The sequence below is a fragment of the Miniopterus natalensis genome, chromosome 18 (assembly GCF_054644295.1).
Source record: "Miniopterus natalensis isolate mMinNat1 chromosome 18, mMinNat1.hap1, whole genome shotgun sequence".
Classification (NCBI taxonomy): Eukaryota; Metazoa; Chordata; class Mammalia; order Chiroptera; family Miniopteridae; genus Miniopterus; species Miniopterus natalensis.
This window is the reverse complement of record NC_142098.1, coordinates 37039054-37066062: the sequence shown is the minus strand read 5'-3', so window position 1 is coordinate 37066062 and position 27009 is coordinate 37039054. Positions and strand designations below refer to the sequence as shown.

At 55.1% G+C, this 27009-nt stretch overlaps 2 protein-coding genes across 3 annotated transcripts in view; both read left to right on the top strand.

The window, feature by feature from the left end:
- Positions 1-17009, top strand: part of SYMPK (symplekin scaffold protein) — a 33388-nt gene extending 16379 nt beyond the window's left edge. The window contains exons 11-27 of the mRNA XM_087826775.1: positions 1179-1329; positions 2441-2645; positions 3354-3504; positions 4301-4536; positions 5221-5302; positions 5536-5649; positions 6646-6793; positions 7411-7571; positions 8774-8882; positions 9201-9301; positions 9908-9998; positions 11006-11107; positions 14550-14737; positions 15669-15845; positions 16033-16128; positions 16357-16698; positions 16845-17009. Coding sequence (XP_087682901.1) covers positions 1179-1329; positions 2441-2645; positions 3354-3504; positions 4301-4536; positions 5221-5302; positions 5536-5649; positions 6646-6793; positions 7411-7571; positions 8774-8882; positions 9201-9301; positions 9908-9998; positions 11006-11107; positions 14550-14737; positions 15669-15845; positions 16033-16128; positions 16357-16698; positions 16845-17009 — 2619 coding nt within the window. The remainder of the gene's footprint in view (positions 1-1178; positions 1330-2440; positions 2646-3353; positions 3505-4300; positions 4537-5220; positions 5303-5535; positions 5650-6645; positions 6794-7410; positions 7572-8773; positions 8883-9200; positions 9302-9907; positions 9999-11005; positions 11108-14549; positions 14738-15668; positions 15846-16032; positions 16129-16356; positions 16699-16844) is intronic.
- A 202-nt stretch (positions 17010-17211) lies between these two features.
- Positions 17212-26508, top strand: RSPH6A (radial spoke head 6 homolog A). Of its 2 annotated transcripts, XM_016212570.2 has the most exons (7): positions 17212-17513; positions 17547-18025; positions 20750-20987; positions 21242-22006; positions 23154-23298; positions 24245-24362; positions 26271-26508. In XM_016212570.2, the coding sequence occupies exons 1-7, from the start codon at positions 17361-17363 to the stop codon at positions 26506-26508; spliced, it is 2136 nt and encodes a 711-aa protein (XP_016068056.2). In that variant the 5' UTR covers positions 17212-17360. The 2 variants fall into 2 exon arrangements, with proteins under 2 accessions (XP_016068056.2, XP_087683393.1); XM_087827267.1 differs by having other exon boundaries at positions 17212-18025.
- Positions 26509-27009: the final 501 nt, after the last annotated feature.

The window sequence follows — 27009 nt, the reverse complement described above, 5'->3', positions numbered from 1 at the left end:
GGCCGATGCTCAGCCTCTGAGTCATGCCCGGCTGGGCTCTGGCATCTTTCTAACATACTAGTCATGACTCTTCCCTGTTCAAATCCCTGCCATGGCTCTGTTTCTTTGTAGGTAAAACCTAAGTTCAACTTGCCTTAGGCGCTGTCTGGTTTGGCTTCCATTAACTTGCACCTTCCTTTCCTCATCACACTCTGGGAAATTGTCCTTTTCAAATAATTGTCAGGAAGTTGTTTGTAGGATTCTTACACTTTTACAATATGTGCTGTCTCTGTAGTAATGTGCCGCTCTCTTCTCCCTCGTACTGTATCCTTGCCTTTTTTTTTTTCAGTCTTCCCGTAGATTTGCTTGATTCCCAAGAACTGGGTCTTAAGTTTTGTTGGTATTCTTTTGTAACCTTTTCTGTTTTATTTCTGTTGCCTTTTTTTCTTTCTTACTACTTTCTTTGAATGTTTTTCCCCAAAGTTTTAAATTAAATGCTTGGCTTATTAGTTTTCTGTCTTCTTTTCCAAGATAAACATTTAAGGATTTGATTTGCCATCTAAGTAGCATTTTGGCTGCATCCCACACATTTTGATTTATAGTTAGGAGGCTCATTATCTTTTTGTTGTAATTATTTTATTGTTTAACGTATGCATTTAAACTTCCAAGCTTGAACTTTTAAACTCCCTAGTTTGAAATTATCTTTTGTTACCATTTCCTGACAGGCACTGATATGCTCTGTTAGGACACTAATTTTTTTTTAAGTTAACTTCTGGTCCATATTATAGTCTTTACTGAACCTCCTTTTGCTCTCAGGGCAGGGTACCAGCTCTGCTGCCTCGTAGCCTCCGCCCATGCTGTTCCTGTACCTGGAATACATATCCCCTCCCACAGCAAGACTTCACCCTTTGCCAGCCTGATTCTTACCCTCCTTTTCAGTTCTTAGCCTAGGGGCCAGTCCCACAGGGAGCCAGAGCCATTGCTGTCCCTCGTGATGTATCTTATGGCACCCTTCACCTTCCCCTTGTCACGCAGCACACTGCATCATTATTTGTTTTCCCTCTGACTCCCACAGGAGTCTGAGCTCCATGTGAGCAGACCCAGGTCTTAATCACTACCATTTCTCTAATGGCCTGGGCATAGAGCCAATACTTGTCAAGTCACTGAGTAAGGAAAGGCTCCTCTTCCTCATCCCACAGGTCCTCATCAGCATGGTGTACCTGCCTGAGGTCATGCCTGCCTCCTTTCAAGCCATCTACACCCCAGTGGAGTCAGCAGGCACTGAAGCCCAGATCAAGCACCTGGCTCGGCTCATGGCCACACAGATGACGGCTGCAGGACTGGGGCCAGGTGAGTGTCACGTGGATCTGACCTGAACCAGGGGTTGGCCCTGTGCCCCCTGGTTTCTCCCTGCTGGAAGAGCCCCTCCTTGTGGTGGAGCAGATGAAACTCACATGAGAATTTAGGTGTTAACAATTACAGGTCCCATAGATCTTTTGAGTGCTCCAGGCCTTGGACTTTGAAATCCAACAGACCTGGGTTTGGGGTCTGAGTTGAATCAGACTGTCTCAGCCACTCAGTAGCTGTGTGACTTGGACTCAGTTTCTTAATGTCTCTGAGCCTCAGGTGTTTCCCCATTTCAACAGTACTGCTGAATTACAAATTATGTTCAGTGGAACACACAAGTCTTGCATACGGTACACCTTAGTGAATTTTCACAAAGTGAGCGCACCAGTGTAACTCCCACCCAGATGAAGATGAAGTGGGAGGAGATGCACATTTCTACTACTTGGAAAAGTGCCTTCTTGCTCCCTTCTGGTCAGCACTCCCACATCCTCCCTCCAGAGATAATCACTGGTCTGATTCCTGTGTCCGTAGATTAGTTTTTTCTCATCTTGAACTTCATGTAAATGGGATCATGGAGAGTCTGGCTTCGTTTGCTCAGCAGAAGTTTTTGAGATTGATCATGTTGTCATGTGAACCAAGAGTTTATTTTTTCTTGCTCAGGATTACTCCCTTAGGTGAATAGGCCACCATTTGTTTATCCACCGTCCTGCTGATGGACCTGTGGGTTGTTTCCAGTTTGAGGCCATTGTGAATAAAGCTGCTTTCAACATTTGTGTGTGTTTCGATGCACACGTGCCCTCATTTATCTTGAGTGTATAGCGGAATTGTTGGGTTGTGTGTTAGGGTGTGTTTGTTGCCATTAGATACTGTTCATCAGCTTTGCAAAGTGACTGTTCCGTTAGCTAACCCTCCAGCAGTGAATGGCATTTCTAGTTGGAGCCTCAGTTGTTGTGTTGCAGTGATTAAAAGCCCACCTGTTCCAGAAATGGGTTTCGCAGGTTTAAATGAGTTGTGTGTGTACAAGACTTAGAATAGAGCCTGGCACGCAGGAGGTCCTTGGATGGGAGCACGTGGGTCTGAAATGCCTGGAGCCTGTTTGCTGCCTCCCTTTCAGGTGTAGAGCAGACCAAGCAGTGCAAGGAGGAGCCCAAGGAGGAGAAGGTGGTGAAGCCAGAGAGCGTCCTGATCAAGCGACGCCTGTCAGCCCAGGGCCAGGCCATCTCGGTGGTAGGCTCCCTGAGCTCCATGTCCACTCTGGAGGAGGAGGCACCCCAGGCCAAGAGGAGGCCAGAGCCCATCATCCCTGTCACACAGCCCCGGTGAGTCCCCCTGCAGGTGCTGGTATAAGACTGGGGGCCTGCGTGTGTGTGTTTGAAACAGATAAACAGAGGTAGGTCTGGACAAGGGTCTTTCTGAATCCAGCATCAGTGCCATAACCACTAAGCCTTAGTTTTCTTTTACATGAAAACATCCTCTTACGTATAAAATTGGGATGATAGTGTCTGTCTCTAAGGATCAAGAGAGAATTAAATTGAGTTCTGTCACAATTAGATAATTAACTCTTGGGCTGAGAGTGACTGTGTCCTAACATAAGTGCTGCTGGTTATACCCAAAGTCCAGCCAGTCCCTACCCAGTGTCCAGTCAGTGCTTGCTAGCGGCAATGCCTGACCTGCTGCCCCTCCAGGCTCTCTGTTCCCCTCTTGTTATTCCTCAAACAGCCAAACAGGTCCCCGCTTGAAGGCCTCACCTTCCCATTCCCCCTGCATAGACTCTGTGCGCCTCCTCCCCTCCCTTCATTCAGACCTCCACTCCTCATGGCCCGTCTCCTATGGCCACTCTCCCCGAGACTCCCTTTACAAAAACAAGAGCGTTCCCCTCATTAGCTGTGCTTTGCTGTCCCCCAGAGTCACAGGGGCCTTGGAGAGGCAGTGTGGGGTGTGTCTGTGTGGCCTGGAGAGTCACCGGTGGGCCTGAGCTCCAGAAAGGATGTTCCAAGTCTGTGTCCCTGTTTGTCTCTCCCACGTAGGTTGGCAGGTGCCGGAGGGCGCAAGAAAATCTTCCGTCTGAGCGATGTACTGAAGCCCCTGACTGACGCCCAGGTTGAGGCCATGAAGCTGGGTGCTGTGAAGCGGATCCTGCGGGCTGAGAAGGCTGTGGCCTGCAGCGGGGCGGCCCAGGTACGCCCTGTCCCTCGATGTCCATTTTTCTAGTCCCTGTCCCCAGAGCCTACCTCAGAGCAGAGGGACAGGCCCCTCCCTGGCTCTGATTCCCAGCTCAGCCTCTCACCAGCCACAGGGCCTTGGGGCAGCCACTTCTCCCAGCCTCCCTTCTGTCCTCCATAAAATGGAGGCAGTGGCCACAGCTCCGCACAGGTGACGGAGGAAGAAGCGTGGACCCACATATGCTCTCACTGAGCACAGGGCTGGCTGCAAGGAAGAGCCCTGTGCATGAGGGCCGCTGTTGTGTTCTTCTCTGTGGTTAACACTGTTTTTATTTTTAATATTTAGATTCACATATACCTGTTTCAAATCCCAATTCTGTCACTTGCTGGCATTGTAACCTCAGTCAAGTGACTTTTCTCCCATTTTTTGAAGTTTGTTTTTAATTAACCAAGTAGTACATGAACATACTCTCTGTTAAAAAATATCTCCAGGCTATAGAGATATCTGCATCCCATCCCCCTCCCTAGACAGGTTCGGGGAATCCGTCAAGGCCTTTATCTTTGTATTTATGAGCACAACTCCTAGGAACTCATCACTTTATTCTCTGATGATTGATTTTTTTCCTCTCTTTTCATTTCCCCCCCCCCACAAATGGAACCTACTGTGCATAAGGTTCTTCAGCTTGTCTTCCTCACTTAATACCGGGTCTGCACTGGGGTTCTCTGAGCCTGGGCGGGAGGAGTTCCAAGGCACGATCATGGCATGCCTGGGATTGCCCACCCCCACGCCGACAGGCTCGCTCTCCTGTCAGGTGCGCATAAAAATCCTGGCCAGCCTGGTCACGCAGTTCGACTCAGGCCTGAAGACTGAGGTCCTGTCCTTCATCCTGGAGGACGTGCGGGCCCGCCTGGACCTGGCTTTCGCCTGGCTCTACCAGGAGTACAACGCCTACCTCGCAGCCGGTACCTCAGGCACCCTGGACAAGTACGAGGACTGCCTCATCCGCCTGCTCTCAGGCCTGCAGGAGAAGCCAGACCAGAAGGACGGGTGAGGGGGCGGCCCTGTCCCTGAGTGTCCCTTCCTGTGTCCTGCCTGTCCTTTCGGTTCCTGACCACTGCCTCCTTCACCACCCCCCAAGTCAGTCCTCCATCTGCCTGTCCCGTGTCTCCTCGACCCACTGGCTGGAGGCCCGAACAAGGTGCGCTCAGTCGTACACCCTGAGCTTGATCCCCACCTCTGCCGTTTGCTCCCTGACTGACCCATGTCATTCACCCTCTGGGCCTCCACTTTCTCATCTGTGAGTAACAGTGCCTGCCTCATAGGCTCGCTTTGGATGGTGACTTTTCTCCATCCCCATCTCCTGCCTGAACTGGTTCTGTACATTCCTCTGTGTTCTTGGCCTCCAGCTTATCTATCTGTTCTCCACACAGCAGCCAGGGGACACTGTATATGTAAACCTTGTCTTGTTACTTCCCCACTAAAAGCCTTCCTGGTTCTCCATTGCTCTTGGGAAAAATTGCAGGTTCCTTACCATGCCCTGGAACCTTGTGGAATCCAATCCCTATCTACCTCTGTAGCCTCTTTTTTTGCCCCTCTACTCTTTGCCACTCCCAGACTTTAACCGCACTGACCTCTGTCTTCTGTTCCTTGAACATGCCAAGTTCAGAGCTTGTTATTTCCTGTTCCCTTTACCTGGAATGCAGCTGGTCCCTGTCCTTCCCTCTCTGGTAGGATCTTCACCAAGGTTGTGCTGGAGGCACCACTGATCACGGAGAGTGCCCTGGAGGTGATTCGCAAGTACTGCGAGGATGAGGTGAGGCAGGGCAGCAGAGCTTCCTGGTCCCCAGCACCGTGGTGCAGGCAGAAGCCCTGCTCGCTGTAGCCTGTGGCAGGGGACAGGGCCCTGCATGGGTTCTGAGGGGCACAGAGCCAAGCCCTTGCAGAGGGGGTTCTGTGAGGGACAATACCAGATCGGAGGAAGGCAAGGGAGCCATCCCAAAGGCTCACTGCAGGTGGCTTGAGCCCTGGTCCCTCCTCCTGCCACAGAGTCGCACCTACCTGGGCATGTCCACTCTCCGAGACCTGATCTTCAAGCGCCCGTCCCGCCAGTTCCAGTACCTGCATGTCCTGCTAGACCTCAGCTCCCATGAGAAGGACAAGGTGATTACCCACCGTCCATGCTGGGCTCCACGCAGCCCTTCGTCTGTCCCGAGGAACCAGCCTAGCCTCTACCACATTCCCCTGAGAGATCACCTTCTTGCAACAATTTTTGGGTGGTGTATGATGTCATGAAGCTGCTTAGAATATACACTTATGTATAACTCACTCTCCCAGGAAGGGCAGTCTCATCCCCACCCTTACTCCACCTGTGCTGGTGAGCCCGCCCGGCTTGAAGCCTGGCACTGCGCTGGGACCTGGGGCGCTGACCAGGGGAAGAGAGTGTGATCTGTCAGCAGGCAGTGAGGACACCGAGGAGTGGCACAGCGCGGGTGGTTGGGAGCCCTGACCCATCTGATGCCGGGATGGGCAGGGCAGAGGTTAGGAAGGCTTCTGGAGGAGGAGGCATGTGAGCCAAGACCCGAAATACAAGCAGATGGATGTGCTCTGAGCAGAGGGAAGAACGTGTGTGTGTGATTGAGAGGGCCCTTGACCCATCCCTGCTGCAGCCTCTTGACAACCCCTTTCCTCGTATTACGTGGCCATTCATTCAGCAAACCCTCATTGTACTCTGGCTCGGCCCTGTGGTGCTGTTGGGGACAAGTGCCAGCCTCATCTGTCCTCATGGCTCCCAGCAGGGGATGTCTGAGTAAAACAGGACATAGCCAGTGACAGGCATCCCAAGCAGCAGGAACCCCTGTGCCAAGTCTCACAGCCAGGGACAATGCCGTCACTTTTGAGGAACTAAGGAAAGCTCATTCGGGTTGGAGCAAAGCAAGCAAGGCAGAAAACGATATTAGGTAGGGGTCAGCAGGTGGGCAGTGGAGGCACTGCGGGACCGAGTGGTTCCCAGCCTTGGGCTCAGGTAGCTCGGCAGGGCCTGGCCTTTCTCAAGCTTGGGTTTGTTCACACTGGTGCTGCCAGTGTCGGGACACCTGTCTGCCTGCCAGTGTCGGGATAGCCATCTCCCCTCCACCGTCTTTCCACCACTCTTCCCAGGTACGTTCTCAGGCCCTGCTGTTCATCAAGCGCATGTATGAGAAAGAACAGCTGCGAGAGTACGTGGAGAAATTTGCCCTCAACTACCTGCAGCTCCTGGTCCACCCCAACCCGCCATCGGTGCTGTTTGGAGCCGACAAGGACACAGGTTTGGACTATTGGAAGGTTCAGGATGTAGGGGGGAGCACAGGGCCTCCTGGGAGCACAGGAGCCCTGGCACAGCTTGGGTGCTGGGAAGGCTTCCCAGGAGAGGCAGTGGCCATGTGAGACCCAGAGGATGGGTTGGTACAAAAAGAACAGCTGGGCAGCAGCATTCCAGGCAAAGGCTCCAAAGCGAGGACTCTGGGGGCACTGGCAGAAGTGGGGTATGAACAGAGCACAGAGCCTCAGGGGCAGGGCCTGCCCCACAGGGCCTGGCAGGTAGAGGAAGTTGAGGAGCTTGGGATTTATCCTGAGGGCACAGGGCAGTCAAGGGGGCTCTGAGCAGGAGAGGGACAGGCTCAGAACTTCACTTGGGAAAGACCTGCTGGCCCTGTAGATTGGTGGTCAGAGGAGACAAGGTGGGAATTCAGTGCAGAGGCTTCTAAAAGGGGGGCAGTCATGGTCCCACCCCATTTCCCTGATGACGGGCTTCTGCCCTAGAACAGTTTGCTTCCAGGTGTTCCCTTCTGTGCCTGCCTCCAAAGAAGGGACAGACACTGGGGGTGGGAAGGGTTGGGAGGGGAGTGGGGCCAGTTGACCTGATTCCGTCTCCTGCCCTGTCAGAGGTGGCAGCACCCTGGACCGATGAGACAGTGAAGCAGTGTCTGTACCTCTACCTGGCCCTCCTACCGCAGAACCACAAGCTGATCCACGAGCTGGCAGCTGTGTATACTGAGGCCATCGCTGACATCAAGCGGACGGTGCTGAGGGTCATCGAGCAGCCGGTGAGTCCCCAGCTCCAGCCCCTCCCCTGGTAGCTCCACTTCTGAGGGGAACTAAGCACCAAGGTTGGTCACTCCAGGCCCAGCTGCTCTGTAGCTTGTGGGTTCGTGGACATGTCCATGCACTCATGAGAAGACAACAGGGTGGCCCCACAGTGAGAGCCTAGACTTGGACAGACCTGTGTTCACAGTCTGCCTCTCACTTTCTCACTGCGCACACTTGCACTCCTTCAGTAAAGGTGGGAAGGTGACCTAGTTCCCTGAGCTTGTTGTAGGGGTTCATGTAAGCATCTCTGTCTCTGGTATCATTTATGAGCTGGCCCTCCCCTGCCTCTGGAGCCACAGGGTCGCCCCCATGAGAAGCAGCTCATTTGCAAACTGGCACCTAGAATCTGGAATGTCTGTCCTGCCAATTTGCCACTGGATTTGAAACCACTTTTTTATGTCTCTGCCTCTGATGTTTTTCTAATATGGAATATTTCCAACATAATCGAAAGGAGAGCATGGGACCTTAATTCCCACTTACCTGCCACCCAGGTCCAACCATGTCCTTCCCTGTAACATGGGGGTAATAGGCTCACTGTGAGGAGGAAGCAGATACTCTTCCCATCCTGAAGGTGAGCCCAGTAGCGGGGGCTCCTCGAGGGCAGACTTGTCAGTTCCATGCACGACTGTAAATGTTCATTGGGCAGAGGGAGGTGCATTCCCTTGAAGCCTTGCCCTCCGCGCCCTGTGCTGGGTGCTCATGGAGGCAGGGGCCAAGCTGGGGCCTGGCAGCCACAGGAGGGGGTGGGAAGGAATCACTGATGCCAGAAATGTCTTCACCAAAAAATCGAAGGACAGGTTGAGCACTGAAGGTCAGGTTAGGTAGAGATGACATTGAGAAAAGGCTCAGCCTGCCACATAGGAGGCTGGTGCTGACGAAGCTCTTGGGAGCTGCAGGAAGTACATCTGTGTGAGGCTGAGTGGAAGAGACCAAGATGTTCTACCTTACCCCTGCCACCTTCCCCAAATTTCCCCCGTTCTCTGAACCCTGTCACCAGCTCCCTCCACCCCAGTTTTATTGAGATGAAATTGACATGTAATGTTGTATTAGGCCCTTGACCCTTGGGCCTCCCTGAGCCTTCGCCCTGGGCGCCTTGTCCTCCCCACATTACCCAGCCCCTCCGTCAGGCCTTCCCAGTCATCTCTCTCTCTACCTCCAGATCCGAGGAATGGGCATGAACTCTCCAGAGCTGCTGCTCCTGGTGGAAAACTGTCCCAAGGGGGCAGAAACACTGGTCACGAGATGTCTGCACAGCCTCACAGACAAAGGTGCCTCCTGGGACCGCCTGTCATTCTCCTCATTGCCCAGGCCTTTCCCACTTCCCCTCCCAGGACCTGGGGATTAAAGCTGGTGGGTCTCTGGATGGTTGGACCTCTTGTGGGTCCCTCCCCATCCTTGGTCCTGTTTCCCATCAAGAACAGTGTATGGCTAAATGCATTTGAGAAACCAAGGGCCAAGGATTTGTGCTCTGAAATGAAGTTGTTCCTCCCCTCTTCTCCCACATGCCCACTGCCACCTGTCCCCCTCTCAGTGCCCCTCCTCCCCCCTCTCCTCCCAAAACCCATGCCTTCTCATTCTGCCCACAGTCCCGCCCTCCCCAGAACTGGTGAAGCGGGTACGGGACCTCTACCACAAGCGGCTGCCAGACGTCCGCTTCCTCATCCCTGTGCTCAATGGGCTGGAGAAGGTATGAACAGGAGGCCTGGTGCCCCCTGATGAGGACATGGCAGTGCAGGAACCTGGAGGAGGCAGGCATCTGGGGACACATGTTAGGTGCTCTGTGAGCACATTCCGAGGCTTGTCAGACCAGGGATCCATCTCAGCTCAGCCTCATTTGTGACCTCAAGCAATCCACTCCCCTCTCGGGGCCTCATTTTTCTCCTGTCCTGAGTCCTAAATGAAACTACAGAGGCAGATCGGTTCCTAGCACATAGGAAGCCTTCCCCCCCACCTCCAGCATAGGCTTCCCCTGGTCTTGTTCCTGGTGGGCTGTAGGACTTTGGGTGAGCCTCAGTCTCATGCGTAAAGGGGGTGATGATGATAACACTCCATTTGTGGGGGAAGTCAGTGAACTCGTCCAGGGGGCAGTTCATGGTGGGGGCTCAGCTGAGGCATGATGAGGCTGAGGCTGTCGGGGCCCAGTGAGTTGGGGAGAAAGCTCAGCCCTGAGGGACCAGAGGAGTGAGAAGAGGAAAGCATCAGAGGGGCTCAGCAAGGCCGGAGCTTGTCTTAACCCCCCACCAGAGCGAGCAGATGGGGCAACTGACCTGCCTCCCCTGCTCTCCCCCTGTAGAAAGAAGTGATCCAGGCCCTGCCAAAGCTCATCAAACTCAACCCCATCGTGGTGAAAGAGGTCTTCAACCGCCTGCTGGGCACCCAGCATGGTATGTAATGCACTTCCATCCCTGCCAGGGCTCAGCTCAGCCCTGGCCCTCCGTTTCCCTCCCACTTGGCTTCCTGTGCCTCCACTTCCTCCCTAGGAGGCCCCCCTCAAGTGGCCAGGCAGGAGGAAGGGGCTCATCCTGCTCCCTGGGCCTGCCGTCCAGACTCAGCAATGTCTAAACATCTTTCCCAAAGCTCCCAGGCCACCCTCCTGTGATGTTTGGATGATGGTTCTGTCTACAGTGAGGGCAAAATTGTGGAGCTGGGGTCTGACTCTATAATAGTGACTTCCCTTCTAGGACCCAACTACTCTGTCTCCCTCAGGCATCCTTGCTGCTCCTCAGCTCTTGCCTGAACCCCTCAAGCTGTGGGGGTGGGGCATTTTATTTGTAATGATCCAAAAGAAACAAACTAAACTCTTAACTTAGAAAAACTACCCTGGTGGCTGAAGCTAGGGTTGTTGGAGGCTGTTCCACACAACTTGGTGATTTAAAACATACACAGAGTGCCAGGGACCCTCAAAACTGCACCTGCAGAGGGTGGCCCTCAGTGTGAGTGCTGCTGCAGGGCCATTGCCTGGCCCCAGCCAAGCCTGTCCAGCAAATGCCCAGGCGTTTCTGCTGTGCTGCGAACTCCATGAGCTCATCCTAGCCCTGCCCTCGTGGGTGCACAGCCCAGTGGGGAGGGAGAGAAACAGCCAAACCACACTCAGATGTTGCCCTAATTATTAGGGGGACACAGCACGGGGGGAGGAGAGCGAGAAAAGGCCTTGCATTGTGAAGGAGGCTTCCCGGAGGGGATGGCTTTCCAGCTGCTGCTTCATTCAGCCCCCCTCTTTCTGTGTTCTCAGTCTCTCTCTTCCCCTATTCTAGCCCTTTGTTCTCCAGTCCCATTGAAGCAGAGGGCTTCTTGTCTTCATTCACTGCTCCCCAGTCTGGGGCACCCGGACATCCCTTCACTTAGGCTTCCATTCTGTCTCCTCCTCCTACCCCACTCTCTCCCACTGCAGGTGAAGGGAACTCAGCCTTGTCCCCCCTGAACCCCGGAGAACTTCTGATTGCGTTACACAACATCGACTCTGCAAAATGCGACATGAAGTCCATCATCAAAGGTGAGGCACTCCCCCTGCCCCACTTAGGTGGCCTGGCCTCCGAGGACCCAGGAAGAACCTCAGCTCCCCCATGCTCCCTGCTGGAATCTGCCAAGTCAGCGATTATGCCACCTACAGCCCCAACTCAGAGCTCCGACACCCACCCTTGTTTTTCTCCCTTCCTCCCTCCTCCTCTCCTTCCTTCCCTTGTTCCTCCATCTAAGAAAATGGTGCACATACTGTGTGCTGGCACAGAGTTGTCCTCAAGAAAGTTGGGGAGCCCCTTCCTCCCCAGCCCAAGGAGCAAAGGAAGCAGAGCCCACAGCCTCATGTGTGTGTGGTGGGCAGGGGCCAGAGGCTACACAGGAGGAGATGCCGAGTCTAGTCTGGGCTCCAGTTACAACAGGAGAGTGTGCGGAGGCGGTGTTAGTGACAAACTGACAGGCTTAGCACAATCAGCAGTTGCATGGTAGCTGCTGTTACTATCTTCTGAGCTCACTCTGAGGCAGGCCCTCCTAAGTGCCTTACAGGTCAGCTACCAATCCACACCACCTGTTACCTGGTGAGTATGCGCACTTCTGTTTTGTAGACAAGGGGATGGAGGCTCCAGAGTGGTTAATTAACTTGCTCGGGGCCACACAGAACCTAAATGGTGTAGGATCAGAATCTGAAGTCAGTAGAGCGGAGTTGGAATCCCAGTCCTGCCAGCTTGACCAGTTCCACCTCTTTCATGGGAAGACTTCCCCCTCAGCTCTCCTCAGCACTCCCCTCCCCTCCTCCCCAAAGGAGGGTTCTGGTCCAGAAGCCGTACTTTCCCACGGAGGTGGACGCCCTTACTGTCGGCTCCCTCTACTCAAAAGACAACTCTCCTTTGATTCCTCCTATCTCTTTTAAGATGCAAGTGGGGGTTCCTCTCCTTGCCACTTGAGTTTCATGTCTAGCCTGAAAGAGCTTCTCCAATGACTTAATACTAACCTTCCTCGGCAAGTTCTCCCTGCAACTTTCAGGTCAGGAGAGCTAGGAAAGTGTAAAGCCCACACACGTGAGGAGGAACTCAGGCATCTAGTGACTGCCCCCTGCCCCCACCACTGCGCACCGGGCAGGATGCATCCTAGAGCTGAAAGGTGGTCCAGTTTTGAAGAGAAGCTAGAAATCTGGGAGTTTTAGGAATACTATGATGAAACAAAAACAAACCTCCTCCACAAGCCCTCAGACTGGCTTCAGCCCCTCGTGGAAGGGTGTGGAAGCTGAGAGTCCAGGCGCAGTCTTTTTACGCTGCCTGGCCCCTTTGATGATCTGAGGAAAGTTATGGGCTCATTCCCAACAACGGTGTGCTCACATGGCTTTGTGTACAATTTGAGGGGCTTCATAAACCCAACACCCCACTGAGCCCATTCGTGGACCTAGATTTAGTGCCTGATCTTACACGGGGGAACAAGCTGCAGGTGACAGGTTGCCAGGAACCAGGCCCCTGGAGATGTCCACAAGGCCTAGCCTTGAGAACCCCACCTGCTGCTTCCTGCAAGCCCAGGCCCACACAGCCTCCAGGCTAATGAGCTCTCAACAACCTCCAGTTGCTGGAGCTACTAGCTGCTGGTCCCCAGCACCCAATCCAGTCAGTTCCCAACACATTTCTCTGTTCAGCACTAGTAGCTCCACTTGACTATAAGCTCCAGATCCAAAGTCCAGTCTGTTTTGTGCACCATCGGAATCCCCAGTAGCTGACAGTATCAGCAGTCATTGCTGGCATTCACTGCCCCCCTTAAACCACCCTTTCTCTGGTGAGTTTTTCTATGACTAGACCTACCCTCAAGTCTAGTCCACTCACTGAGCACTTCTGTTCAGGCCTGTGCTGGGCCCTGCTAGGGACACAGCAGGGATAGAGACAGCACTAGCCCTGCCAGGGTTCACAATCTATCCTCAGACAGTAGCAACTCAGTGAGCCAGGTTGGGATAGGGGAGCCACCCAACCTTCTCTGGTGAGGGACTTCCTGGAGGAAGGGACACCTGAGCTGAGGCCACAGAAGGATGAGTAGAGGTGAGGCAGCAGCAGAGAAGAGGACCCCAGGGAAAGGAAAAACAGTTGCTGAGACCAAGAAATGCATTGGCATGGCCTGTAATCCTTGAGAAAACTGTGCCTGGGCCCTGCCCACACGGGCTCTCATAGGCCACAGTGGTTTGAACTTGATCTCTTGAGGGCCTCTGGGAGGTACAGGGTCAGGTTCAGTTTTCAGAAGACCCTTCAGTTCGCTGTATGGAGGGTGGGTTAGAGGGTTGAGTGGGAGGCCAAGAGGAGGCTGGGGCAGAGCTGAGGGGGAGGAGAGGGAAGGGGGCTGACTCTGGAGGCTTTGGGCAGAATAGGCAGGAGCCAGGACTTCCTGGAAGTGAGGAGGGGGAGGAGGAGCTCCCTCGGTGCCTGGCAGGTCTTCTCTGGCACTGTCCTTGCTTACACTGTCCTCTGCCCCTTTGGCCTAGATACCCGCCCTGTCCCCTATCCAGCCTCCTCCCCACCTGTCTACCTGCAATGCCTTGGTCTTCCCCCTTTTCCTATGGGAGCTGCCCCGCCATTCCTCACAGGTGCCTACCCCTGTTCTCCATTAGCCTCTCAAGGATTGGGGGCCTTGCTTTCAGCTAATAAAGACTTCCTGGTTGACACACTCACATGGCCAGTGGTGTTTGGGGAAGAGGGGGTTCAGAGGCAGTTTGTGGGGCCTTCCCATTAGCACAGTGGATTGGGATGCCGCCGTGTCCCACTGACTTCAGGGTACCACAGCCCACTGCTGAGGGAACAGACCCCAAGGCCTTCTTGGGTGCTTGTGTGTGCCAGCCCTCCTTGGGCCCTTGCTGGCCCTGACTGCTCAGCTGGGGAGCTGAGTGTGTGCTCAGGCTTCCTCCTCCTCTCACCCCTCCCTTATTACTCTGTGGATTGTGTCCCCACATACCATAGGCTTGGTTTCCCCCAGCAGTAGCACAAGCCCTTTGCCCTGATGCAGTTGGGAGTGGGCAGTTCCTTGGTCAGCCTGCTGGTGGAGGGCCATCTCTTGTCCACTATGGGGGTGCTTAAGGAATTCAAAGCTGCCTTCCTGTCTAGTAGGGGTGGATGTGCCATGCTGCCCAAATCAAGCCAGAATGGGTCCCCAGTGGTTCATAACATGTCTTTTCTGCCTCAACCCTTCCAAGGGTTGTCTCCAAAGAGAAATGGCCAAATTCTGCCCACTATGTCCAGTGTGGGGCTTCTAGGAGCTGGCCATGTCTTTCCCGTAGGGCCAAGCCACTGGGCTTCCAAGGACCAGGCCAGTCCCCTCAGAAAGAGATCTGCTGAGTGGGGGCCTGTTTTGCCTGGAACGTCAGCAAGTTGGGCTGGGGAGAAAATGGGGCTGAGGCTCTCTAAGGGTGGTGGAGCTCCTACCTCCCGGGGGGCATCTGAGCAAAGAGGACAGGCCCACTCTCCGCCTCCTCACAGCCACCAACCTGTGCTTTGCGGAGCGGAACGTGTACACATCAGAGGTGCTGGCCGTGGTGATGCAGCAGCTGATGGAGCAGAGTCCCCTGCCCATGCTGCTCATGAGGACCGTCATCCAGTCCCTGACCATGTACCCCCGCCTGGGGGGCTTCGTCATGAACATCCTGTCCCGCCTCATCATGAAACAGGTAACCCGCCCCCGACCATCCAGTTCCCCAGGCAGTGGACTGACTGCAACAGGACACTGAAGATAGATTTGAGGCCGAACCATAGGCTTTTCCAGCCTGCCTGCCTCCCACCCCCTAGGGAGCCATGATGAGGAGAGCAAGCACCACCCAGACTGGCCAGCCCCTTTGCCCTGCTGGCAGAGACAAAACAGGGCTCCAGGGGTTGTAACTCAGCCACAGGGTGGCCACATGATAAGTGAGGGTGGTTAGGTGGTAGGAACAGGCAGGAGACTTCAGGGGTGCACATCCCAGAAGAGGCTTGGCTGCCCCTTGCCCCCCACCACTGTGCACCAGGCAGGATGTATCCTAGAGCTGAAAGGTGGTCCAGTTTTCAGGAGAAGCTAGAAATCTGGGTTTTTAGGATATTCCTAAAAATGATGAAACAAAAAACAAACCTCCACAAGCCCTCAGACTGGATTCAGCCCATAGGTTGCCACTTTGCAACATCTGGCTAAGAGGTTAAATGCAGAATCACACAGACCTGGGGTCAAATGTTGGTTCTGCCCCTAGTTACCATGTGACCTTGGACAAGTCCCTGCATCTCCCTGTGCCTCCTCTGTTTAGCAGGGCAAATGGGGCCCCCTGGAGGCTGCTGTGAGAATGAAATGAGACAAGGCACTTCTCACAACACTTAGCCTGGGGGAGACCAAGGTGAGAGGGCCACTCTCAGTTTTCTTCTCCCCAAGTTGGCCTCATGTCCTAGCTGTTTAGGATCTGGAAGAGAAAGTTAGAAGATCCTCTGTAAGGAGGTCAGGGCTGTGTGTAGCCTAGAGGAGTCTTGTGATGGTAGGAATTTTGGCCCCAGCAAGGTGCCATCTTGGCAAGGTCCTCCTAGTTTCCAGGGTGGCTGCCTGCGTGTCCTGTATGCCCACTCCCTCCCTGCCTCACCCAGGTGTGGAAGTACCCCAAGGTGTGGGAGGGCTTCATCAAGTGCTGTCAACGCACGAAGCCCCAGAGCTTCCAGGTCATCCTGCAGCTGCCACCCCAGCAACTGGGTGCTGTGTTTGACAAGTGCCCAGAGCTCCGGGAGCCCCTGCTGGCCCATGTCCGCTCCTTCACTCCCCATCAGGTACCCCAAGGTGTGGGGTGGCTGGCCCCGTGGGTCCAGCCCTGGGGAACTGGATGGGGGTGGGTAGAGGGGAGCCCTGCAATGCCACAGAATGTCAGGGATTCTGGAGGGTCAGGGACCTGGGGTGCCCAGAAGGGGTCTCTGGGTTAGAGCTCTCCATAGAACCCCCATCCTGCTCTTCCCACAGCAAGCACACATCCCCAACTCCATCATGACCATCCTGGAAGCCAGTGGCAAACAGGAGCCTGAGGCCAAGGAAACTCCTGCAGGGCCTCTGGAAGAGGTGAGGGTCTGCAGCCCCCATCCTTTCCCCAGCCCAGCCACTTCTCTCTCTTCGGGAGGCTCCTGCTGAAAGGGAGGTGGGGTGGGGGGCAGTTGCCCCTTACTCCCCATGCCCACCCTGTTGTCTGCCTCAGGGTGGCTTGGCTTCTTTCCCACCACCCCCTGGGAGCAGCCTGGGTCCCAGCCCCCACTCACCCCTGAGCTTCTGTGTGGTCCTTCCCACCCCCAGGATGACCTGGAGCCCCTGGCGCTGGCACCAGCCCCGGCCCCCGCCCCGGCCCCCGCCCCCCGGCCCCCTCAGGACCTCATGGGCCTGCGGCTGGCCCAGGAGAAGGCTTTAAAGCGGCAGCTGGAGGAGGAACAGAAGCTGAAGCCCGGGGGAGTGGGAGCCCCTTCCTCTTCCTCCTCGTCCTCCGCCAGGCCCGGCCCCCCCCAGCCGGAGGAAGCCATAGATTTCCGGGAGGAGGGGCCCGAGTGCGAGACCCCCGCCATCTTCATCAGCGTGGATGACGACTCGGGGCTGACGGAGGCCGCACTGCTCGACTCCAGTCTGGAGGGACCCCTGCCTAAGGTAGGGGTCACACTTCAGAGCAGCGCAGGGAGAAACGCACCAGGGCTCCGGGGTGACGTGTGTGTGCTGAGTGCCCAAGTTGGGGTGACTGGGAGGGTCAGCCCAAGCAAAAGCTGTCTTTGACCAGCTCCCCCTTCTGTCACCAGGAGGCAGCAGCGGGCGGGTTGACCTCAAAGGAGGAGAGGAGCCCCCAGACCCTCGCCGCTGCTGGAGAAGACAGAGCGAAGACTCCCAGCCCCACCGCCGCCGCCGCCGCCGCCGCCGCCGCCGCGGAGGACGCGGGGGAACCGGAGGCCAAGGGGAACAGCTGACGGGGCTTGGTGGGGAAGGGGCGTGGGGCGGGGCGGGGCTTTGCCTTTCAAAAAATAAAATAAAAAAAGACAGATCGCGGGCCTGGGGCGTGGGTGTAGTCTCTCATCCCTGCAGCGTGTCGGCTGTGGGACTGCGCGGTCCCTGGTGGGCGCGCGGGACAGGCCGCGGGAAGCCGGGACGCCCCCGGGCCTGGGGCTGGGGCTGCGCCTGCGCAGAAACCAGCTCTGGGGCCCCTGCGTGGCGCGCGCCCGCCCCGCTAACGGCCCGCCCGGCCCTCAGAAACTGCGGCTGGCAGCTGGTCCGCCTGTGTGCAAGCCGCCCGCCGAGAAGTCCCTGAACCCTTTTGGCCTATGGGGGACTCGCCGCCCGACCCTGAGCAGCCTGACCAGCCGCTGGAGACACGGAGGAGTTCCCAGGCCTCTGAGCAGAGGCGCAGCAGGGAGCCCTCTCTGCTCCAGTCCACGGTCCTCGAGGAGTCGCCACAGGTGGCACTTGACGCCCAGGTCCCGAGCAGTCAGGAGATGCTGGCCCGCCAGACCAACCAGCAGGGGTGGTCACAAAGTGCCATCCTGACCCAACAAGAGAACTTCCAGGCTGAGGAGCCCCACGGTGGCTTAGAGGACCCGTCCGCGAATACAGGCTTTCTCTCGGATTTCCAGCGCCAATCTTACCTGGCTGAAGGCACGACCCAGGTCACCCACAATGCCAACCTAATGCTGCAACAGCTACAGCAGGGCCAAGGCAACCTCTTCCAGCAACTGGAGTCAGCCTACCAGGATTCCCGGCCCGACTTCCTGGGCCAGTTTAACGCGTACCAGAGAGATGACCTGCAGTTCAGTGAGACCGCCCAGCATGGGCCCTACGTGAAGGATGACCCTGCCCTCCAGTTGTCACACTCTGAGCTGGGCTTTATGCCCTTCGGTATGGAGGTGTCCGAGCCGGAGCCCCGGGAGCTGGCCGTGCAGAACGCCAAGGCCTACCTGCTGCAGACCAGCGCCAGCAGCGACCTCAGCCTGTGAGAGGGAGCTATGGGGTGGGGGAGGGGCGGGACCCAGGCAGGGAGAGGCCCCAACCAAGACCCTGCCTCAAGCTCTGGGGTCCCCCCAGACAGGGGATTGACGGTCAGGTAGAATCAGCTACTGCTGTGGAGCCATCTAACTTAGACAAAGGAGTTGGAATAAATACTAACAATAGCTAAAAAGTAAAACAACATTTACTTACCAAACATTGTGCCAGCCCTTCACACATTGATCTCTGGTTCTCAGAGCTGAGTGGCACATCTACTGTCCCTATATTACGGAGGAGGAAACTGAGACACAGAGAAATTAGGTCCCATACCCAAGATAACACAGCTGGGATGTGGCAGAGCCAGGATTCCAGCACAAGTGATTTGGCTGGAGTAGCCCTGTTATTTACTAAACTTTCCTTCTTGAGGAAGGCACTTGCCAAGGCCACTAAGCTGCAGTCATAATATACCTCTCAGCCCCCCTTCCCCACTACCACCTCATGAGGCTCACATTCTAGTTGGAGAATGGACAATAAATATAATAAATGATAAGTTGATAAGAGCTAAGGTGAAAAAGTAAAGCAGGGTGAGGGGGATAAGGAGTGCATGTTAAATACTGTGAGGTCAGGGAAAGCCTCTCTGAAGAGGTGACATTTGGTCAGTGACCTGAAGATGGTGAGGGAGAGCACCTTTTAGATAACGAAGTGTGATCCAGGTACAGGACACTGTCAGTTTGAAGGGTTTAAGGTTTGCTCTGTTTGAGGAGCAGCAAGGAAGCTGGTGTTACTGGAACCAAGGGAAAAGGAGGGGGAGTGGAAGGAGATGAGGTTGGAGAAGTAACAGATCTTGCTAAAGCACAAAGCTGACTCCATCCCTCCCATGATTCCCAAGCACCCTCAAAAGAAGGTTCATGCTCTTCACAACAGCCTTCAAGGCCTTATATAATTCAGCCCTGGCCTGCTCTCCAAATTTCATCTCCTAGAGTCTAGTCAAAATTAACCAGTAGCGCTTCCTCAACAGTTCGCAGCCCTCTAGAGCTTCAAATTCCTTTATTGAAAAGCCCTGGCCAAATTCTGACCTCTCCTTATCGTTCCCAATTCAATGATGGCCCTCCACCACACCTGAGGCTGTTGCCAAAGGGTTTCCATGCCACTGATGGTTAGATATACATGCTTTGAAATCAGACCAACCTGGTCCTGGTTTTAAAATTTGGTTGTGCTACCAACTACTGTGTGACTTCATGACCTCAACTTTTCTAAGCCTTAGTTTTCTTATCTGGAAAGTGGGGATCGTAATTGTTCCTCAGATATATGATTGCGGTGAGAATTCAACATTGCTCTCAAGTGCCCAACATAGTGCTTGACTAGGTGAATGGAAACCATTACCATACTGTTATCACTCCAGCCTCCTCTCCTACCACAGCCCCTCCCCCCTCACTTCACTCCAGCCACACTGACTTCCTGTGTTCCTCCAACATGCCAGGCACACCCTCAGCTCTCCACATCATTCTCAATCACATCATCTGCAAACTATGATAGTTTTGCCTCTTCCTTTTCAATACTTTTATTTTCATGTCAGATTGCATTAGCTGAGACCTCCAATGCAGTATTAAATAGAAGCTGTGAAAGCAGGCATCCTTTCCACATAGCAGAAACCTCATAGCAGAAAATATTTAGTCTTTTGCTGTTATGTTTGGTCTGTGCTGTAGGTTATTTGTGGCTGCCCTTTATAAGATTATTTGAAAATTGCCTTCTATTCCTAGTTTCCTAGATTTTTAAAAATCATGAATGGATGTTGAATTTTATCAATATCACTTCACCTATTGAGGTGATCTTACATGTCCCCTTTAACATACTGACATGATGAATTATAGTTTTTTCTACTTTTCTAATATCAGTCCAGTCTTAGATCTCTGTCATTAGTCCAATTTAATCATGGTGTGTCATCCTTTTGGGCAATTGTTAGATGTCATTTGCTAATATTTTGCTTAGGATTTCAGCATCTATATTTCTAAATGAGATCAGCAAAGAATTACTTTCCCTTCTTCTAGTTTCCTTGAGTTTTGGTATCAAGATTGTCTTAGAGTTGCCCTGACTGGTTTGACAGTGGATAGAGAGCATCAGCCTGCAGACTGAAGGGTCCCAAGTTCGATCCTGTTCAAGGGCATGTACCTCGGTTGCAGGCTCCATCCCCATCTCTGGTTGGGGTGCATGCGGAGGCAACCAATCAATGTGTCTCTTTCATATCAATGTTTTTCTCTCTCTCCTTTACACTCTCTGAAAATCAATGGAAAAAATATCCTTGGGTGAGGATTAAAAAAAAAAGATTGTCTTAGACTCATAAAATATCTCAGGGTCTATGCACCCACTGTTCCCTGAAACGGTCTTCCCCCAATATCTGCATGGTTTGCCCCCTCACTTCATTCAGATCTCAGCTTAAATGTCACCCTGGTGAGGTCTTCCCTGGCCTCCCTACTAAAAACTGCAAACCATCACCTATCCCTGGCATTCCCAGTGCCCATTCCCTGCTTTACTGTCTCCATAAAAATCACCACCCCTGACACTCTATGTACTTTGTGTATTTGGTTAATGTCTATCTCCATCATCAGAATGTCCGCTCCACCAGGGCAGGGGCCTTGTCTCTAGTGCGTCCCCAGCAACAGGCACAGGGCCAGGCCCCCAGCAGTGAGCCGAGTGAATGATGTCCCCTACCTCCCACCCCCTTGGGAGTCAGGTATGAGCACCTGGTGAACCTGCTGATGAAAATCCTGAACCAGCGACCCGAGGACCCCTTGTCTATCCTGGAGTCGCTGAACCGCACCACGCAGTTGGAGCGGTTCCACCCCAAGCTGGACTCGCTGCGGGACGACCCCGAGATGCAGCCCACCTACGAGATGGCGGAGAGGCAGAAGGCGCTGTTCATCCGGGGCGGCGGCGCGGGCGAGGGCGAGCAGGAGATGGAGGAGGAGGTGGTGAGTGAGCCGGCGGGGGCGGGGGGGGGGGGCGCCCAGTGGGGCGGGGGAGCGGGGAGGGGGCGCCCAGTGGGGCGGGGGAGCGGGGGGGGGGGCGCCCAGTGAGGCGGGGGAGCGGGGGAGGGGGGCGCCCAGTGAGGCGGGGGAGCGGGGGAGGGGGGCGCCCAGTGAGGCGGGGGGAGCGGGGGAGGGGGGCGCCCAGTGAGGTGGGGGAGCGGGGCTTCAGCCTCCCGCCCCCCGCACGCCCCCTGCAGGCGGACTCGGCCGTGCCCAACATCATGGAGGCCGCCTTCTACTTCGAGCAGGCGGGCGTGGGCCTGAGCTCGGACGAGAGCTTCCGCATCTTCATGGCGCTGAAGCAGCTGGTGGAGCAGCAGCCCATCCACACCTGCCGCTTCTGGGGCAAGATCCTGGGGCTCAGCCGCAGCTACCTGGTGGCCGAGGTGGAGTTCCGGGAGGGCGAGGAGGAGGTGGAGGAGGAGGAGGCCGAGGAGGCCGCCGAGGGCGGCGAGGTCGCCGACACGCACGGCGAGGAGGAGGCCGAGGAGGACGAGGAGAAGGTGGCCGACACCCTCCCCAAGCGGACGTGGAAGCCACCGCCCGTCATCCCCAAGGAGGAGAGCCGCTCGGGCACCAACAAGTACCTGTACTTCGTGTGCAACGAGCCGGGCCGGCCGTGGACGCGGCTGCCGCACGTCACGCCCAGCCAGGTGGTGCACGCCCGCAAGGTCAAGAAGTTCTTCACCGGCCACCTGGACGCCCCGGTCATCAGCTACCCGCCCTTCCCGGGCAACGAGGCCAACTACCTGCGGGCCCAGATCGCTCGCATCTCGGCCGCCACGCACATCAGCCCGCTCGGCTTCTACCAGTTCAATGAGGAGGAGGGCGACGAGGAGGAGGAGGGCGGCGCGGGGCGCGAATCCTTTGAGGAGAACCCCGACTTTGAGGGCATCCCGGTGCTAGAGCTGGTGGACTCCATGGCCAACTGGGTGCACCACATGCAGCACATCCTTCCGCAGGTGAGGACCGGGGCGCCCAGCCCCGCCTGTGTCGGAACCGGGCGACTCTGGACTCTGGTGTGACTGACTCCCCAGGAATGTCAAGCACCTGCTCTCTGCCAGCCATGGTACTTAACCTTCACTCACTCACTCACTCACTCACTCACTCACTCACTCACTCACTCATTCAAAGATACTGGTTGACAATCCTTTGGAATCAGATGCATCTTAGAATTCTGAACTTTTCAGGTTTTAAAAAGGTAACTGCATATCCCATCTAGTACTCAACACCTCAAGCAGAGCTGGGCTGCAGCCCGTATTCAAAGGCATCATGGTTATTTCTGCAGAGAAACTGCATAGCCTCTTGACAGTCAGGTCAGGGATGCTACCAAGTGATTCCTGAAAAACTTCTGATTTCAGAGCTTTTTGGGTTTTAGAGTTCTGGATAGAGATTGTGGCCCTCCACTTATTGAATGCCTATGTGTCTGAACTTTATACACATTTATTTGTTCATTCAAGGAAACTGGCTGTGTGCTAGGATATTTTCATTCATTCATTCAATAGACATGTATTGACTCCACAAGGGTTTTCTTTGTTTTTAAATATATCTTTATTGATTTCAGAGAGAGGAAGGGAGAGGGAGAGAGAGATAGAAACATTAATGGTGAGAGAGTCGTCATTGATCGGCTGCCTCCTGCACGCCCCCAACTGGGGATCGAGCCCGCAACCCGGGCATGTGCCCTGACCAAGAATCAAACCACAATTTCCTGGATCATAGGCTGACGCTCAACCACTGAGCCATGCCTGGCTGGGCCACAAGGTTTTATTGAATCTAAATAACTCCTTTTGGGGCCTGTACAGCTATCATTGTCATCAGCACCTAGAGCAGTGCCTGTATATAATAGGTGCTCATTAAATATCTGATAAGTGAATGAATGGATGCGCAGGTGGAGGCCACGCCACCAGCAGGAGGCAGGAGTCCTCACCTGGATGCAACAGCTTCCTTGGCCCATTCTCTGCCCCCAACCTATGTGACTAGCCCTGTTCTGCCCATACCTGGGTCCCTGAGGACAGTCCCCAGAGTCCTACCTGGCCCTTCACCTCCTCCCAGGGTGCAGGCTGACCCCTCCCCTTCGGGAGCTGCCGCCTAACTATCCCCCCCACCCAGGGCCGCTGCACTTGGGTGAACCCTTTGCAGAAGAAGGAGGAGGAGGAGGAGCTGGGGGAGGAGGAGGAGCGGGCTGACGAGGGCATGGAGGAGGTGGAGCAGGAGATCGGGCCCCCGCTGCTGACGCCGCTCTCAGAAGATGCAGGTACCGGTCCTCCAGCCTGGGAAGGGGGGCCTGGGCAGATGAGAAAGGGAGGGTCAGCGACATCGCAGGGTCGTCTCTTCGAGCCTCAGTTGCTCTCACCTAAAAACGGATGTCATGACAGGGCTCCTCCTGGGGTCATGGGAAAGCATCCATCTCGTGAGCTGCGTCTGGCATGTGGCAGTGCCCATCTGGTGGGATGTGGTCTTTTGAGTCCCACGTGGACCTGGAGGGAAAGAGAGAGTTAGGGAGGCCTCCCCAGAAGAGGTGGGACTTGAACTGTATTTTGGAAGAAGGGACAGACATTTCCTGAGGTCGGGGCCTCAGGCACCTGGAAGAAGCAGGAAGGAGAAGCTGAGAGTGGGCCCTTGGACAGAGCCCATTTTTTTTGTTTTGTTTTGTTTTGTTTTTTTAATGGATCTTTATTGATTTCAGAGAGAGGGAAGGAGAAGGAGAGAGAGAGATAGAAACATCAATGATGAGAAAGTCATTGATCGAGCCCACAACCCTGACCGGGAATCGAACCCTGATCGCCTGGATCCTAGGTAGACGCTCAACCACTGAGCCACACCCGGCGGGGCCAGAGCCGGTATCTTGACCCAGGTTTCCGTGAGCCCAGAGCCGGTGCCCTGCTCTCTCTGCCCCCTGGTCCAAACTAATGGCTAGCTGGAGGGAGAGTCACAGCAGCTGCCCTGTCTGGGGCCCAGGGCTCACCAAGAGATGAGCACCTCCCTTCCTGGGTGCAGGCACTGAGGCTCAGGCAGGTGACATGGGGGCACACGGGAAGAGCTGTGTCCCGAGCCAGGGTTCAAACACTGAAGCCCGCACTGTTAATCACCACAGTTCCCTTTGCACCCCTCCTTATTTCCCTCCCTCCAGGGGTTGTGCGGGGCGTGGGGAGCCAGCAGCAGAGCCTCTGACCTCCCTGGCGCTCTTCACGCCCCCGCAGAAATCCTGCACATGTCGCCCTGGACCGCCCGCCTGTCCTGCAGCCTCTCCCCGCAGTACTCCGTGGCCATTGTGCGCTCCAATCTCTGGCCGGGGGCCTACGCCTACGCCATTGGCAAGTAGGTCTCCCCTGTCTCCCAGCAGAGGGAGCCCCTCCAACAGGCCCGCTGGGGAAACTCACAGGGGTGGACAGAGATTGGGAGGGAAGCCCCTCTTCAGGAAGCCCCCCGGGGCTGAGCCCCTTACTCTGCTCCAGGGGTTCCATTGGCTTAAATGCAGGATTCAAACCTGGATCTGTGGCCCCTCGGCCTAGGCTTTTCTGCTGTATGGGTCACAGAACCCACAGGACTCAGGAGTCCCCTCTGGGATGGCTCTGACAGGGGCAGTCTCCTCTCTGGGGGAGCTAAGTACTTCCCTGGGCCCCCTGGCCAGTTCTTCCAATTTGAAGTGTCTTCTCTCTATGGGCCAGAAGTCTTCACCACCAGGATCCCCCACCAGTTGCTCCCAAAAGATATTCAGGCCAAAAATCAGCTTTGCCTCTTACCACCCGCAGCTACACACTTCCCCCGCCGCCCCGCAGCCCCTCTCACCAGCCACATCCCAGCCTTTCTGCTCAACCACTAGAGGGCGCCGTGTGCGGCCACAGGGCGGCGTACTTGCCAGCTCTGTCCACCAGATGGCATGACGATTTTTCATAGATTTTCCTTTTCTATTCATTACTCTGATTCACAGTCGAGGTGGGAATTCACGTCATACTGATACTTGAACCACATACTTAGCAATTATCATTTTTTCTCCTCCAGAAGCAGGGAAGAGGCACGCTTGCTTTTGCCAACACCCTTCTTCTGGCCACACCTTAATTTGTCAACCTCCCTCTGAAAGCAAAAGATCCAAATTGGGCGCTCCACTCGCCCATCCACCCTCCACCCCTACCGCGCATCCACCCACCCTCTCAGCCACCTTGCTGAAAGGGTAGCTACGGATCCTGCCCTGGGAGCAGACAGAGAAAGCATAGGCGTAATTGTTTAACACCTCTCACCCCCACTCACTCCCCCAGCAACCCCCCCAAATATCCTGTTACAAACTGAGGTAAGTACTACTAAGGAGAATGGGGGACCAACGACAGCTTATCTGTCATGTCCGGAAAGGATCAAGGAAGGATTCCTGAGAAAAGCGGCCTTGATCTGAAATCTTTGAGGAAAGAAAGAAGTGGGGAGGGGATAGGCGGAAGGACACTCTAGACTAGAGAGTCTCCACCAGTGAGTGCCAGGACTTGCTGGGGTTCCGCTTGCATGGGTGTGGGGTGGAGCCCCAGATTCTGCCTTCCTAGCAAGTTCAGTCCCCTGGAACAGCAAGGTCAAAGCCAAGCGGCTCCCCTGGCAAACTCTCCATCCCCCCTCTCTCCTGCTGTCTCTCTGCTTCTCGCCCTGCCTCTCAGTCCCTGCCTATTCTCCCATTTTCTCCACTTTTCTTCCCTAGTTGAAATTCTGGGGAGAGGTGACTTGGCCGCGACCCGACCCATTCTGTCCTTGTGTTTTATCAGTCTCCTCCCTGGGCATAGGCACCACGGCAGGATTCTTGTCAATTTGTTCACTGCCAGCTAGGTCCCCACATCTAGACCAGGGCTGTTCCATATAAATAAAACAGGAGCCACATATGTAAGTTAAAATTTTCTAATAGCCATATTCAAAAAGTAAAAATAAACAGGCCGCTGGCTTGTTTCCCTGCCGGGGCGCATGCCCAGGCTGCAGGTTCCATCCCCAGTCGGGCTGCACGCTGGAGGCAACCGATTGAAGTTTCTCTCCCACATCCATGTTTCTCTCTCTTTCCCTTCCCTTCTCTCTAAAATCAATAAAAGTATCTTTTAAAAAATACTAAAGGAACAAATGAACAGAAGAAGCCGGTGGGCACACTTCCCCCTGCCCCACCTCTCCATCACGCGGTGTCTGTGCTCACTCCCGCCCTCAATGAGAGTCCGGGCTGGGCCCTCGGCGGGCGGCCTCCCCAGCATCTCGCTGCCCCTCCAGGAAGTTCGAGAACATCTACATCGGCTGGGGCCACAAGTACAATCCCGAGAACTTCAACCCGCCCCTGCCGGCCCCCATTCAGCAAGAGTACCCCAGCGGCATAGAGATCATGGAGATGAGCGACCCCACGGTGGAGGAGGAGCAGGCCCTGAAGGCGGCCCAGGAGCAGGCCCTGGCGGCCGCGGAGGAGGAGGAGGAGGACGAGGAGGAGGACGAGGACGAGGACGCGGACGACTGAGCGCGCGCCCCCCTCCCCCGCGCAGGGGCGTGGCAGGCGGCTCCGCCCGCGCGGGTAGGGCTTGTTTTTCAGCTTTGGTTTGCTTTCTGCTGCTGGAAGGCAGCTGCTCTGAGTAAAATGTTCCCGTGGCATTTATTCATTTGCTCACTGCTTTGTCGTCAGGGCCCGTACGTCAGGGCTCTTGGGCTCTGCTGGAAACACTGACCTTGCCCCGCATAGTTTCTCTCCCACCTGTTTCACTTATTCATTCCTCTGGACATCAAACAACTATTAAAACGCCTCCTGTCACCCTGGCCGGTGTTGTACAGTAGTTAGAGCATCAGCCTGTGCACCCAGGGGTCTCGGGTTCAGGAGGCAACCGATCGATGACTCTCCCACATGGATTTTCTCTCTCTACCCTCTCCCGACCTCCCACTCTCTCTGAAAAATCAATGGAAAAATACATCCTCTAGTGAGGATTAACAAAAAACAAACCAAAAAAAGTGGGTGTTGGAGGACTGA